General features: G+C 34.7%; 1 protein-coding gene across 1 annotated transcript in view; it reads left to right on the top strand.

The window, feature by feature from the left end:
- The window catches only part of pic (DNA damage-binding protein pic), a 359026-nt gene that overhangs the window by 42522 nt on the left and 299532 nt on the right, over nt 1–16972 (top strand). The window contains exons 2-3 of the mRNA XM_090394454.1: nt 955–1103; nt 12453–12569. Coding sequence (XP_090250580.1) covers nt 955–1103; nt 12453–12569 — 266 coding nt within the window. The remainder of the gene's footprint in view (nt 1–954; nt 1104–12452; nt 12570–16972) is intronic.

Below are 16972 nucleotides of genomic sequence, written 5' to 3'. Positions count from 1 at the left end.
AACTTTCAACATCTATCTCTAATCTTTTTGGCTGTCTGTATATGGAAATATGACTTTTGCATTACTTCAGCCTTGGTATCACTTCTGGGTCTGGCCCCCACTGATGAGACCTCAATGAAGATCGAAACCAGTCTGGTTAGGGACCCTTCCAATAATGCATACATTATACGTCTGTAAGAATATGTGTTTTGCATTATGGGATACTAAGGCAAGTTATGTGATGTCATTATCCTCTATATACGAGTCACCCAGTCATGAGGTGACTTCACATACAAACTTTGTTTGCTTACACTTGGATAATGTCATTTTAGCAATTAATAAATTTTTCCAGTTAACTTTATCCCACACATGAAGGCCGTAATATGTTAATATTACTACTCTGAGTGATGTAAATTGTACTGTAGAGGTCAAACATGGAACTTTTCCAAGTCTTTTCATGTTTCTAGTAAGCAGGTTATGGTAAGGTCTTACACAAAGTAATGAATTCATCTACCACCTATATGTATTAAAACATCCATGTCTGTGGTTGAGATTTAAAACTACAGCTGTTGGTTTTAGAGGAGCAAACATGTTAACTCAGCCAACCAGGCTGGCTACTGCTGGCATATTGATAAATAAAAAATAATACAGAAACAGTCAATTTTAGAAAAGTTGGGCTCTTCTCTCACTTTCCTACATTTTGTACATGAGTGTTGTTAAAGATTGCAATTTTTATGTTGTTTACTGTGTTTATGAATGTTTATTTATTAATCTTTTTTATATGAAAATGGAGGTGTACTTTTAAGTATATTTTCAGGCAGCTTCGATTTATTCCAAACATGAAACCTCATTGTTTTTATGAAAGTAGTTTGAAAATGTGTGCTTTGTATTTTGAGATAATTATGAAAGAAATATGAAAGATGTCTCTCTTCTGTTTTTATTCTGCCCTAATTTTTTTTACACTCCTGTTTTCAGGAAATTTTACATCTCCTGATGATTTGAATTTAATTCTTGCCAAGAATACACGACTAGAGATTTATGTTGTTACTCCAGAAGGATTAAGACCTTTAAAAGAGATCGGCATATATGGACGTATTACTACAATGAAACTTTTTCGCCCACAGGTATCGAATGTATTTTATTAGTATAAGCTTAAACATTAAATATATTGAAGTTGATTTAATTTTTCTGGTCAGAAAAATACTCATAATTTTTTTTCTTTGAAAAATAAAAAGTTATTTGCATTTGAAATACATATGTTTTATATTAATTTATTTATTTATCTGCAAATCAGGTAAAGAAATCATATCTTCTTTCCTTCCATATTTCTCATCTAAAGAAAATAAAAGTTATCTATTTTGTTGCATTACTATATATTTCAAAATACAGGGCCATCCTAAAATGCCACATAACAAAACTAAACTATATTTTTAAAAATTTTGATTTCTTGCTGAATGCTTAAAAATTATTTTAAAAAAAATTAAAACTACTGAATGGAGGTATATTAACTCTGAGAAAAGTTCTTCTTCTCCCATAGTCCTAAATGAACCATTGGGTCATTCATGGCTGGTAGGTGATACTCTTTGCTAGCCTCCTCCAGTCATTGATGTCAGTTGAGAAAGGGGGGGGAATTTGTTCATTTTTTGATGTTATCAGTCCATTTTAATCGAGGTCAGCCCCTAACCCTTGATCCCAGAATGATTCCTTCTAGTGCTTGCTTTGGAATGCCATTTCATCTGTCTTCTTCTGATGACTGTCAGAATATTTTCCCTTTTTCTCCCATTTATTGAATTAATCAGTTTTCGAACATTTTCATTGGTTTCGTGAGCAGTATAGGGGAATTCTCAAAAATCTTCTGTAAGTTTTCATTTCGAAAGACGGGAGTCTCCTTTCATCTTCCTTCAATAAAGTCCAGGCCTCACAACCATACAAGAGGACAGAATTCACCAAGGTGTCAATTAGTCTTAGTCTGGTTGTGATTGCTATTCTGTTATCTCCCCACAATGGTTTTAACTTCTGTAGGGCCACGGTTGCCTTAGCAATTCGACATTTAATGTCAATTTTTGTACGACCATCTTGACTCAACGTGCTTCCTAGATAAGTGAACTTCTTTGCATTCTCAATTTGCTTATTGCCAATTTGTATCTTTAAGAATTCAATGTCTGATTTTGAGGTTATCATTGTTTTTGTTTTTTGTAGGTTTGCGTATAATCCACATTTTTTTAATGTTCCGAAAACATGGCTGGTTATCTCTTGTAATTCTTCTTCACTTTCTGCCAGAAGATTGATATCATCAGCAAAACGTAAGTTATTTATTCTTAGTCCGCCAACTACTATTCCAGTGTCATATTCATAAAGAGCTTCATCTATGACATATTCCAGAAAACAATTAAAAAGAAGAGGGGACAAGATGCGTCCCTGTCTCCCCCCCCCGTTCTGCCTGGAATGATTCGCTGCTGTAATTTTTAATTTCATTTCTCATTTGAAGGTCTAAAAAGTTGTGACAGATTATTTTGTTATGTTCTATGTATTTTTCGCCTAGTATGTGTATTGTAAAAATATGGTCAATTGTATTTCTGGACTTAAGGAAACCTGCTTGTTCATCTGATATTCTGCTTTCTATTTTCGTTTCAATTCTTGATAAAGGATTTCGTTTGGATGACTAATAAGACTTATTGTTCTATAGTTGCTACATTTATTGCTGTTTCCCTTTTTAGGAACAGGTACAAGGACAGAAGTCCGCCAATCAGAAGGCCAAGTCTCTGTGTTCCATACGTCCTGGAATAAATTTAGCAAGGTGTCTATGATGATGTCACCTCCTTCGTGTATCAGTTCCACTGTGACACCATTACTTCCCAGTGATTTTCCTATTTTTGAGGAGCTAACTGCTGCAATAACTTCTTCTTTTAATATCGGGTAAAATCCTTCCTCCGAACCTCCTGGCAAAATTCCGTCCAAAATATCATCAATCAGTCCTTTTGAAAAAGCTTGGTTGCATAACATTTCCATCTATCAACTATTTTCTGGTTATCTGTGATAGGAGTTCCATCTTCATCTTCTATGCTCCAATAATTTGAAAAGCACTTTTAGAATTATTTTTATTTAAGTCCTCTTCTATATTTTTGCATTCATCCAATATCCATAAGTTTCTAGCAAGTTTGAGAAAAGTTAAAAGCAGAAAAAAACAAACATGTTTTTAATTTGCAATGTGACATGAAGGGAGAGAAAGGGATCTTAAAATTTTCAGTAATTTACAATAACGGTAAATGTTCCACAAGAAGTGCAAAGATCTAAGGACAGCCTCTATGATATAGTAATCACTCAATTTTCCGACTATATTGGAAGAATACTTACACGGTACTGTTACAATATAAGTCATTTAACACACTAATCCATTCAGGGTTTGGTAATTGGAGTTTCATTCATTTGAAGTATGGGTTTCACTGTATATCTTTCCTTATTATTAACCTGACTTAGAGCAAACAGAATTTTGTACAGAATGCATGATGGCATTTGAGTCCTTAATATTGCATTAGGCATGGAAAATACATTTCCTGTTGGACAAGAATTTTAGGAAGATGCAATTATAATGTTTATTGTAATCCACAGATAGATAGATATAAGGACAAGCAAGACAATAATAAATTATTTCCATTCAGTATCTTTTACATAGCATTATGGCCAAGCTTGAAGTCTTTGTTTGACTGTAAATTGTATGAACATGTTTATTTTCTCTTTCTATTGCAATTTCTCATCAGCCATTAAATGAATTAGTTGCATTCATTGGAGCTATCTGTCCATCCTGGGACAATGTTTAGTTAAAGGAATATATGAACTCATCATTAATTTCCTGATAGATATATATATATATATATATATATATATATATATATACACACACACACACACACACACGAGGATTGCTCAATAAGTAATAAGACTAATTTTACTGTTGCGAAACCACTCATCACACTATTAATTTCTTTGGAATAAAGAAATGTTGCTGTCTGTATTAACAAAAGAGGTTGATAGATGGCATATACGGGCTGATGCGCCAGAGTGTCATGTGACTAAACGCAAGCTTGTTTCAGTGCGCCTACAAACCGCAACCAGTCGTCGAAATGGAAGCGTCCTTGGAACACTGTTATGCGATTAAATTTTGTGTGCATTTGCAAAAATTGGCATCAGACACTTTTAACATGATACGCGAAGCTTTCCATCATGAAGCAATGTCGAGGGCAAGTGTTTTTCACTGGCATAAAACTTTTAAAGAAGGAAGGCAAAATGTGGAAGAGCTTGAATGTGAGGGAAGACCTTCAACGTCCATCACAGTGACAATGATCAACACAGCAGCGATTATCATCAAGGAGGATCGCAGAATTACAGTACACCAGCTGCATGTTGTTCTGAATATTTCTGTGGGAAGTGTTCACTCATTTGGGACTGAAACGTGTTCGCACCCGATGGATTCCCAAACTCTTGACACCGGAGCAAATCCAGCATCGAGTAGATGTGTGCACAGAATGGAAAGAAAGACTGGAACAAGAAGGCGACAACATCTTAAGCTTGTCCGATGCCAATTTTTGCAAACGCACACAAAATTTAATTGCTTGTAGGCACGCCAAAACAAGCTTGTGTTTAGTCACGTGACACTCTGGCAACCTCTTTTTGTTAATACAGACAGTTAATACAGTGTTACTGTCTGTATTAACAACCTCTTTTGTTAATACAGACAGTAACATTTCTTTATTCCAAAGAAATTAATATTGTGATGAGTGGTTTCACGACAGTAAAATTAGTCTTATTACTTATTGAACAGCCTACGTATATATTCAAAAAGCTTTAATGACTCTTACCGAGAGATAAAAAGATGACATGGTATATTTAAAAAGATACTACTAGTTAACAAGTTTTGTTGAATAGATCATCTTCAGGTATCACAATCAAAGAAATATATAAAGAATTACAGAGACTTAAAATTGTAATAACAGAACAAGTACAAAAAGACAGTAGCGTGTTTGAAAACAAAATGCGAGCTTGAGTTTCAAACAAACGTATACTACGTGCTGTCGGGAGTGCGCCAATACTGAACAGAGGCAACGTGTGCATCAGAGAGATTGAAACTTAGGCTGTTGTTGATATGAGAAGAATCTAGAGAAATTTCTCTAGATTTGACAATCTTTCTTTTGAGCTCATCATAGCACACATGGATGTTAGAAGTTTGAGTCCAGTTCACAATGTGTTGGCGGCCTTCGTCTGAGTTAACTGAAAAGATAACGTGGCTGAGCAAAGTTTTGGGAGCGTAGTGAAGCAAGTTCTGAAGTTAAACTTCTTGAGAATTTTTGCCAATTTTGGTGAAAGAGAGCTGATGTAAGGCAAAGAGATGAAGGCTCTGGGGGGGGGATCTTCAGAAGTAGTTGAGTGACTAGGGGGAAAGAAATTTGTCAATTTTCTTTCCCCCAGTGTCACCAAATATGGTGACATCAGACATACTTCATGGACTCCTGTTTTTTGATTTTCATTCAGTAACTTCTTCATAGATTCTTACAGCTATTTGATTGTTTTCATCCACATTAGTTATTGCTACAAGCAACTGATTTAGAATGATTATTAACTTTATGAGTATGATCTATAGTTTGTTCCTTATGACTTTGTCAGAGGCTTTCTGGTAATTCACAATGCTTTTCCATTAAGAATTTTAATGTAAAAGCTGAGTCATTGCATGATCTTACTTTTCAGAAGCAATGTTTGCTATTTTATTCACAAAATTTATCTTCTACATGTTGTTTCAATTTTATAATATAACTATATATAACTTATAACCTGGGATGTTTAAGGGTCAAAGCTGTATACCTAAGAGGAGACCTCCACATAGCCTTTAAAGGAATGCAGAGAACTGACCTAATGTCCAATCCTCACCTTCTCGTGATGCATCCTGTTAGGTATCTACCTGGATACTGAATGAACGAAGATGGGCTGGCAGGTTGGGATTTAGCCAACCAAACTGTATTCTTATTGGCTTAAACCACCAATAAAATGGTAGTACAACATGACAGAATTTCATGCCAGCCAGGGTGTTGCCCAGTTAAACAATGGCCTGATTGTTTTCGCCAGGGAACCAAGGCAAACCAGCTGCCAGCAAGAAGTCAGCTACTGGAACAAATCCTAAAACACACCCCTCCAACTCAACATCACCTGAGTTCAAGATCAGTATACTATCAACATAAGAAGCCTGAATGGCAAAGAAATGGAGCTAGCTGAATTAGATAAGTACCAGATCGACATAATAGGGGTGACTGAACAAAAAAGACAATCCGGTGAGATCTTTCTGAGCAATAAATACAAAACGTTATATTCAGGCAATGAAAATCAAGGAAAAGAAGGAGAACCTATAGTTATTCAACACTAAATACAAAGCTAATCTTCTTGAGTGGCAGGCAATTTCATGTACAGTGATGTGAGCAAATATGAGAATGGGGAACTGGACAATGAGACTTATTTGTGCCTATGGTCCCACAGAAGGTTCTAAATCCTACCAAGCTAGGATTACTAATCCTACTAAGGTAGAGGAATTTTTTGAAACTTTAGAGAAAGCACTGACACAATAAAAAAATTTCGGATCTAAATAGCAGAGTAGGAAATGATTGTAAGGCATACAACAATATTTTTGGAAAATTTGGAGAAAAGAGCAAAGCTAATAATAATGGCAAATACTTGTTGGATTGCTGATCAGGACATGGGGTGGTTATTACTAACACAATATTCCAACATAAAAATGTGCACAAATTCACATAGAGAGAAGAGGCAAGAAATAAGAAAAGTCTTATTGACTATGTTATTGTTGATAGTGATGGTGCAGGACACTAAAGTATACAGAGAATTTGAAATTTGAAGTGATCACCATTTAGTCTTGAGCAGGATAAAATTGAATTTCATATCGAAAAGAAGAACATGTTAGAAAGTTTTAAAGCAAATATAAGTAGCTCTCAGATGTGAACATAGACTAAAACACAAACATTATTTTAAAAAAATGAAAGAGTTTGAGAACAGGAACCTTGAAATTCAGTTGGAAGCCCTGAAGAAAACATTGATTGATTCAGCCAGAGAGGCATGTGGTGAGGTTGTCTGTAAGGATAGAAAAATCAGAACTTCATGCTTGACACAGGAAGTTAAATAGGCAGTAAAAGAAAAGAAGAAAGCATATTGAAAGCTAATTAGTCAGCTTGTGCTGTTAGAGAATACAGAGACAAATGAAAGAAAGCTAAACAATGTGTAAAACTAGCTAAGCAGAAGTCATGGGAAGACTTTGGCAAGAAATTCTGGATGTTGTTTAAGAATCTCAGAAATGGAGAAAAGAGTGCTGTAAAAGGAATTAGAGATGGTAAAGGTGACGTAAACTGGAGAAAAAAATAACCTTGATGTATAGAGTACAGGTATCCCTCGATGTTACCGCATATATCGAAATCACGTTAATCAAATCTAATAATTCGTTTTATATGGTACTCTTTTAGGAAAGATAAACAATGAATGCAAAGGAAATGTTTAATAAATACTTGTACCTACATTATTTACTGCAATTTTTTTATCAAAAGAAGTTATCAAGAGTCGTTTGAACAGTTTTAGTTTTTTCTTATCAGCATAAATTCTACGATAACAAGCAAAATGACTCCCCAGACCTCAGCAAACAAGCAATAAAACATAAAGAAAAAAAACACTGCAAATATAATACATGATGGTACAAATTAAGTGGATATTGAATCCAACATTATTTCATAGCCGAATATAGAAACTACAAGAGTTTCGTGCCGAATATATAGAAACTAAAAGTTTCGGCTGATGCAAGCATAAGCAACCTTATGAGCAACTTGTAGTAAAGGTGGGGTAAGCTCCAGATCACTTTCCTTAGTATTTTCCATAATGTAAAGCACATCTCCTAGAGGACATGTATGATAAATAAGTCTTTGGCTCTCTATTTCAGTAATACATGATGGTTTATTTATTTTCAGTTACAATCTAGAAATTATTGAACAAAGAATTAAAAAAAAACATACTATACTGACATCGGAGGTTACGGTATCTCTCAGATACAATTTACTGTCAAATATCACAAACCTTTACGTAGCATGTGTTAAAAAACTGATAGCAGAAAACAGTGTGGAATATTACTCGTAACATATGAATGCACAGCTACTCATGACCTCCAAGCTATTCACTGAATTGTGTAAGAATATTTATATTAAATATTTTGCATGTATCTGTCGGATCAGCTGCGAGCTCTGCAAGCCTCCTTAATCAATACTTGCCATGTATATCAAGGGATTGCCCCAATTAATTTCGGCACATTAAGCAAGGGATACCTGTAATTACTTTGAAAAAAATTGCTAAATGAAACAAACAGTGACTGACAGTACAGTGATAAGAAAAAAAAACACTCAACAGGCATGCAATCAGGAATACATATCCATACTTGAAGTAGAAAAAGCCTGAAATGCAGAAAGGCAGCTGGAGTAGATGATATTCGACCAGAAATGCTCAGGTATGAAGGTATAAAAATCTTGCAGTTTCTGCACTGCATAATTCAGAAGGCCTGGACAGAGGGATGAATTCCAGATGATTGCAGTAGTGCTCTCATAGTACCGATATACAAAAAAGGGAAATAAAACAAAATGTGAGAATACAGAGGTATTTCCCTACTGAGTCTTCCTGGTAAGATTTATGCAAGTGTACTTGAGAAACAGTTGAGAAGGATTGCGGAAAGTAAGCTTGGCGAAGAAGAAGCTGGACTGAGGCCAAATAGAGGCTGTCGGGATCGGATTTTCGCTACTGAGAAATCGTAGGAATATGACTGATCTGTATTTTAGTTTTGTAGACCTGCATAAAGCATATGACAAGGTGCCAAGAGATAAGCTATTCAAAATGCCACAGTTATATGGTGTCAATAGGGCATTATATCAAGCAATACTTAGTCTTTATTTGAGTTGTAAGTCAGCAGTTAGAATTGAAAGAAGTACAGGAAGATGGTTTAATGCTAAATCTGTTGTTGGACAAGGATGGATGTACATTATCCCCTCTGCCTTGTGGAAAGGCTTATGTGTTCATCGTACATGTTGATTATAATATAAATTGCCTGCGTATAGCTTTTGGATTTAAAGGGACGCCAATTGAAGCAACTTTAACTATTCTTTTTACCAAGTTCTTCTCTTGTTCTTTTGTTAGCACAGTATCTCTTCCTAATCTTTTCATCATCTTCTCTGTCTTTAAATGGTTCCTCAATGTTCTTCTATGTACTCCATAGCGTTCTGATACTGCACGTTGTGATAGTTGTCCTCTTTGCACAGCTTTCATAGCTGCCTCTAGTCTTTCATCAGTCCAAAGACCCCGTTTCTTCTTAACTTCTGACATTTTCAGAGGCCTTTGAGCAATCACCAAAAAATAAAATCATAAATTATAGCGGTTTAATAAGGCCCATCAACAAATTTACTGGGCCTTATTAACCACCACGAACTAAATTAGATCGCATCTATTTTCACATAAAACTGAATGTTGAAAGAACAATTTAAATATAAAAACAATGAGAAAAGAACAATATTTTTAATTAAAACTTATGAATTATTGCAGCGTAATGTTATTAAATGGGAAGACATAACCACCTCCCACAAAGGTCTAGGTCAAACTGACACAATATAGTCGCTAGACAATATGGCACTACTGATTTGCCATTGCTTATTGCGTCTTCTGTGTGGGTGTAAGAAACCAAACTGGCACAACTTACCGTAAATGTGATTTTTTTAAAACGGGCTTTATTAGACACTGGGCCTTATTTGCCTCAGGTACCTTATAGGTTGACCAGCCAACCCCTTGTATATGGGCCCAACATAAAAAAAAAAAAAAAAAAACTTATGGATCTGAGAGCTGGTTTAGAAATAAAACACTTGACCAAAGACTAAAGACCACAGATTTAAGAGTCCTGAGAAAGATTAGGAGTCATGAACGTATGGCATCATTGGCAATATCATATTAAAAATAAGGATATTAGAAAAGAACTTGACATTGCTAGCATTCAGTAATGTGTTATCAGAGCTAATCTCAAGTGGTATGGTCACTTAAACAGAATGGGAGAGGAAAGATTAGCAAAACAAGTGTTCTCTGCCAGGTTTGCAGGAAAAATACCCAGAGAAAGATGAAGATATAGGTGATATAGGTGTTAAATATGGCAGGTATTGATACAATAAAAATTTCCTTAGAAGACAGAAATATAAGATCTGATAATGTTGGAGTCTTGAACAGAGAACAGATTGATTTGGAGGAAAATTATTGATAGGAAGTTAGTAATGATGTAAGATCTTCATGTAGTACTATCATAATATCCTGTGCACCTTCTTGAGTGTACATTGCAGGAATTTGATGATGATGATCTTATAACCTGCTTTTAAGACATTTGCTCCCCTGTATAATTTTCACAGTTACACTTATCATATATATATATATGATAAGTGTAACTTTTTATATATTGTAATGTTAATGACTTTATTCTAAATTTGTTATTTTTCTTTGCTAGCAGATATTATTAAATAAATTTAATGATTGTTTGATGAACTGCATGTCCATGTACTTAATAGGTTCTGTATTTATTCCATCTTCTCCAAAAAGTTTTCATGATTTATTTTGGTGATATTGCTTGTTGGATTTCTTGTTAATACTGCCAATTTGATATTTCTATCTATTTAGAGTTTTGTCTAGATCTTTGTATTTGTGAGGAATACTTCCCACTTTCCAAGTAGCAAAATTTTTTTCCTTTCATTTCCCTGCTAGTATCCATTAACCTGCCTGGATTAATTTTCAGGGCAACAGTTTAATTGTTGCTTTAAGTATCTTAAAACTGAAGGAAGAAAAAAAAAATTCAGCGAGGTTGGTTACTGGCCATCCTCAGCCTAATTTGATTGCAAGGCTGCCTGCCACCTTAATGCCTACCAACTTGCCGTAAATCTCCATTCTTCCATCTCTACTTGGCAAAGCTTTCCATAGGTTGGTATCCAATCCTTTAAATTAAAGCTGCATTAAATTATATTATTTTTTAATCCTTTAACCCACTGCAAGCAAATGAAGGTTTGCACATGAGCTATCTTCACAACTAGGCTACTTGTATATAGAGGCTAATGACTTTGCATTAATTGTCTTAGTATCAAATAATGCAAAGCATACATTCTTTCGGGTGTGTATAATGCATAGCATTATACACACATAAAGCTTTCCATAAGTTGGTATCCAATCCTTTAAATTAAAGCTGCATTAAATTATATTCTTGTTTAATCCTTTAACCAAGTAGAAGCAAATGAAGTTTGCACATGAGCTATCTTCACAACTAGGCTAATGGCTTCGCATTAATTGCCTTAGTATCAAATAATGCAAAGCATACATCCTTTTGGGTGTGTATAATGCTATGCATTATGGGAAGGCTCACTATCTAGACTGGGTAGTGACCCTTCAAAAGCTTTTTGAATAAGTAAAAGGTTTCTTCAAAATGATCCTTCAGATCACTTTAACCTCAATGAGTAACCTGAAGGATGTTATAACTCGTTACTCTCCATTAATCATTGAGGTTAAAGTGATTAATCATTGAGGTTAATCATTGATTAATCATTGATTAATCATTAATCATTCAGGTTAAAGCTTTTGCAGACAAAATCTGCAAAAGCCTCTGCTCTACCCAGTAGAAGGCATAGCAATATACATGTCTAAAAGGGCACATGCTTTGCATTATGGTACCAAGGCGATTGATATGAACTTTAATAATTAACCAGCTTGATGTGTTGACTTTTTTTTTTTGTTCATTAAAACAATGTTTCTCCACATGTTTTGCTGTCTATATGGCTGACATCATCTTCAGGAAGATATATAACACAAACCAAAAAAAAATAACAAAACCTCAAACGTTTTCTGACAGCCATTAGTTGTATAAATTAAGAAATACCATCAGTCCAGTATTTCTGCATCGATAGTATTGATAGGAGAGGGTGTGAATGTTACATATACTAATTAATGATTTCCAGATGTCATGAAGTACAAGTCATTGGCTTGTGTTTAGTGTTCCATGTGAGAAAATGACCTTGGAAGATTCCTTGGACAAACTGACAAATTTATTCTCTTATAAATAATGCATGGAAGAAACTTGCCAAATTTACCATATGATGACATGCTTTTTTTACTTCTCTCTCTCTCTCTCTCTTGTCCACTTATATATTGATGATAAAATTTATATGTATATAAACAGTAATGTTAGCATTGACTTCTCATTGGAATAATTAGTTTGCCTTTGCTATAGCCTAAAAGTTAATTATATGGTGTACACAAAATTTACCTTCAAGTTATGTAATGTTATTTAAGAGTAGAAAGTAGTTCAATCTTGGGGATTTTGTAATCTTTGGATTTTAAAAATGTTCCTTGTCATATATAAATATTAATTATTTTTGCAGGGTGAAAAGAAGGATTTTCTGTTCTTTCTAACTTATAAGTATAATGCTGCAATTCTTGAATGTATACATGATGGTGAAAATATAGAAATTATTACTAAAGCCCATGGCAATGTTGCAGTAAGTATGTTTTTAATGTGATTTTTATATTAGGAAGAGGCTAGAGTATTCTTATTATATTGTTCTAATGGTAGACTTATGCTTAAAACATATACCGTATTTGCCAGTGTATAAGATGCACCCCATTTTTTGTACACATTTTTTAGGAAAAAACTTTATCACTGAATATTATAATGAATTTACAGTATTTGAAATATAAAGTAATAAGTAGGTCTACTTTCAACAAATACCTAATACACAATCACATTTCTGTATAGCTTGTATGCAACATTGTAGCAATGCTGACGTTTTCAGCAATAATTTGCCAAGAAATTTAGAGAAAATTTAATGGCAGAAATTTATCACCGTTCAAAACGACCGTGACAACAATTGGAAAGTTTAAATGAACAGGAACACAGCTGTGATTGTCGATGACTGCGCATGCTCATCTACTGAACTCTACATAATTGGAATGCTCTCACACACTGCAAGGAAGCAAGAAAGAAATTGTGTAACTCGGAACAGAGAAAATTTCCAGAAATGAAAGTAATAAAAAAACTGAGTATCGGCGTATAAGATGCACTCTGTTTTTCAGACCTATTTTCAAAGAAAAAAGTGCATCTTATATACCGGCAAATATGGTGTGTATATATATATATATATATATATATAATACTGCTGTTTCATTTGGTTTATTACATCGCAAAAAGAAATAAGAGGAAAAACTACACTGGAGTGCAATTTTAGGATCATTGAAAATTTCAAAGCTATTTTATTTAATGTACACAATAAAATTATATTTTATTGTATATAGATATGATTTGAACTAATGATGAAGAAAGTAATATAGGCAACTGTAGGAAGGTTTTTTCACTTTGTTGTAAATTAAATTAAAAATGTCAAGAAATTATATCTTGCTTAATCCTTTATCATGAAGTATCTTCATGACTAGGCTACTTGTATATAGAAGCTAATGACTTCACATTAATTGCTTTAGTATCCCATAATGCAAAGCATACATCCTTTTGCATGTGTATAATGCTATGCATTATAGGAAGGCCACTACACAAACTAGTTTCAACCTTTATTTAGGCAATGTTAAAGTGTAGGGATACTGCTCCAAAAATTCTGAGTCACTACTAAACTCATCATTGCTGACCTGAATCACTCCAGGACAGGAAACTTAACAGCAGCTTCACTCCGTAAGAGACAAAAACCTACCAATGAGCAGCACTGCTATACTTCCCCAGGAATCAAGCAAGCCCAAAGACAAACATTATTAAATATCATCAGTGGGAGCCAGGCCTAGAAGAGATACCAAATGTGAAGTAATGCAGAAGTTATATGTTTCCAATACACAAGTAGTGAAAGGTGTGAAACCTTATTATTAAAATACTCTTAATTAGAGCTAGTTCTAGAAAAAATTTTTCACTTGGTTATAAATTAAATTAAAAATCAAATTAACGTGATACGAGACCTCAATAAAAGTCAAAGGTAGTGACTTTTCCCATAATGCATAGCATTATACACACCCGAAACCTAAAACACCTGTTTTACTTTATGGACTAAGGCAATATACAAGTAGTCATGAAAATAGTTCATTCGCAAACTTCATTTGCTTACACTTGGATAAAGGATTAAAGAAGAATATAATTTCTTGGTATTTTTAATTTAGTACAGGTAACATTACACTTTGTTTCAAATGTTGTTTAAAATGATATGCTCTATGTGACAAATGGGTTGATAAGAATATAATACTCTGAGAATTAGCATGGCTTTGTGAAGGATCCAGTGAATTATTTTGTTCATTTAAAGTGATTTGTAAAAATTTTTCACACTTGATGAATTAAAATGGCTACACGATGATACTGCTAGATTTTTCAAAGGCATTTGACAGAATACAACATGGAACTTTCTTACTCAAATTAGCACAAACTGGTGATATAGATATGAAGGTAGCTGTTGGACAGATACCAAAAAGTGATATATGAAGGAGCAGAATCCAAGAGAAAACAGGTGTCTAGTTGCGTGCCACAATTCTCTGTGCTTAGACCACTACTGTTTACTTTTTGTACATAAAATGGTATAGGAAATAATTTGAAGGGAAATTTTCAGTTGTTTGCTGATGATGCAATTTTGAGTAGGATAATAATTAATCAAGCTGATGTAGAACTTGAAGGATAATTTAAATAGATTGTTAGTTAAACATGGAAAAATGTAAAGTTATGTATTTTAGGATAATAGATTGCAAGCTGTGCACCACATTAATTGAACTGTACTGCAGGAAATTGACGAAGCTAGGGATTTGGAGTTGGTGGTGATAGAGAGCTAAAGTTAAAAGGGCATGTGACTAAGGTTGATAAGGTAGTTCTTAGGATTACTTGGTTATTGAAGAACACACTAACAAACAGAAATAACGAAGTTATTATTCCTGTTTATTAGTCCTTGATATGTCCACATCTAGATTATTGTCTTCAGGTATGGTCGCCTGGATATCTTGTGGAAGTAGTGGAGAGAATCCAGAGATGAGTGACCAAGATGGTAAATGGCCTGTGGAATGCTACCTGTGAGAACTGACGGAGGATTTGAAAAGTTGGTTGATGGGGAGAAAAAAAAAAGAGGGGGATAGGATTGTAGGGAAGATTTTTTTGCTTGTAGGTGGCCTAGGATGTAAATTGGGATCTCTGATAATTAATGTTTCCCAAATTTTGGGAGATGTTTTTAGGATTCAGCTAGAGGGGGGGGGGGGGGCAGAATAAGAGGTCATCCTTGGAAGTTTGGGTAAGAATGTAGTTAATAAGGGTATGAGGACCAGATTTTTCACTTGGAGAGCGGTGAATGATTGGAATGGGTTGCCAGTCAGTCGCAAGTGTTTTGTCTATGGGTTCAAGGAGATTTATGATAGATATTGTGTGGATGGTCATGTTGGAGGTTTAAGGTTAGTGTAACCCCAAAAAATCATAGTTTTGAGGTAAAAATAAGAAAATTTTTTTTTTGTTGTTTTTATAAAGTTTATATACATCATCATCATCAAATTCCTGCCATGTACCCTCAAGGATACATGGCAGGAATTGATATGATATGATAGTACTACATGAAAAAAATTACATCATCACTAACTTCCTATCTACAATTTTCCTTGAAATCAGTCTGTTACTTTTTCTTTTAGGTCAGTAAATAAACTAGATATAATATATTATATCGAAAGAGGTTTAAGATCCCTCCCCGCCAATGTAGCTGACAAAATACGGATGGAAACTGCCTGTTTACTAAATTCAACCAAAAAATTAAGCAGCAACCTAAACAAAGCGGATAAACTGGCCCTCAAATCCCTTAAAAATAACCGTGACATTATTATCACTAAAGCCGATAAAGGGAATGCCACTGTTGTTTTAAATCGGACAACCTACATTGAAAAAATGAACCATTTGGTATCGGACCACAACACCTACCAAATGGTAAATTACAACCCCACGCAACGTAACAAAAAGAAAACTACCGAACTACTTAAATCAGTCAACACGTGTCCGGAAGAAACAATCAAAAAATTAATACCGCAGTATGCCCGTGCACCCAGAATTTATGGCCTACCAAAAGTACACAAAACAAACACGCCATTACGTCCTATTGTGGAAGGAATTGACAGTCCGAATTACTACTTAGCCAAAAAATTAGCTGCCACACTCATGGAATTGGTTGGTCATTCCCCTTCCTACATAAAAAATACACAACAATTCATAAACAAAATTAAAAATATTACACTCAACGACCAAGATCTATTAGTCAGCTTTGACATAACGTCCCTTTTCACCAATGTCCCAATCAATGATACTATCCTACTCTTACAGAACGTATTTCCACACGACATCACGGCCCTCTTTGCCCACGTACTCTGCTCCGGATATTTCGTGTGGCAAAACAATTTTTACCTTCAAAAAGAAGGTACCGCCAAGGGCTCTCCACTCTCCCCCCCCCCAATAGCGAACTTTTATATGGAAGATTTTGAGCAATGAGCTCTAGAATCGGCGTGCCTAAAGCCCAAAATTTGGCTCAGATACGTCAACAATATTTTCGGCATTTGGCCCCACAGCCGCCAAGCACTAGATACATTCCTTAGCCACCTGAACAAACAACACGAACACATCCAATTCACCATTGAAATGAAAAAAAAAACAACTCTCTTCCGTTCCTAGACACACTTGTCACACATCTTCCTTCAGGCTGTCTCTCCTTCTCAGTTTACTGCAAACCTACACACACAGGCCAATACATACACAAAACTTCCTATCACCACCCAACACAAAAACTAGGGGTGATAAGCACCCTTAAACACAGAGCTCAAACCATTTGTTCAACTGAACAAGCTCTTAACCATGAATATGAGACCATCAAACATACCTTTTATAAAAAATGGATACAGTATA

This window comes from Typopeltis vanoorti, chromosome 6 (genome assembly GCF_054136105.1).
Source record: "Typopeltis vanoorti isolate ZY-2024b chromosome 6, IOZ_Tvanoo_1.0, whole genome shotgun sequence".
NCBI classification, from domain to species: domain Eukaryota; kingdom Metazoa; phylum Arthropoda; class Arachnida; order Uropygi; family Thelyphonidae; genus Typopeltis; species Typopeltis vanoorti.
Note: the sequence above shows the minus strand (reverse complement) of the source record. Positions and strands in the feature narration are given on the sequence as shown.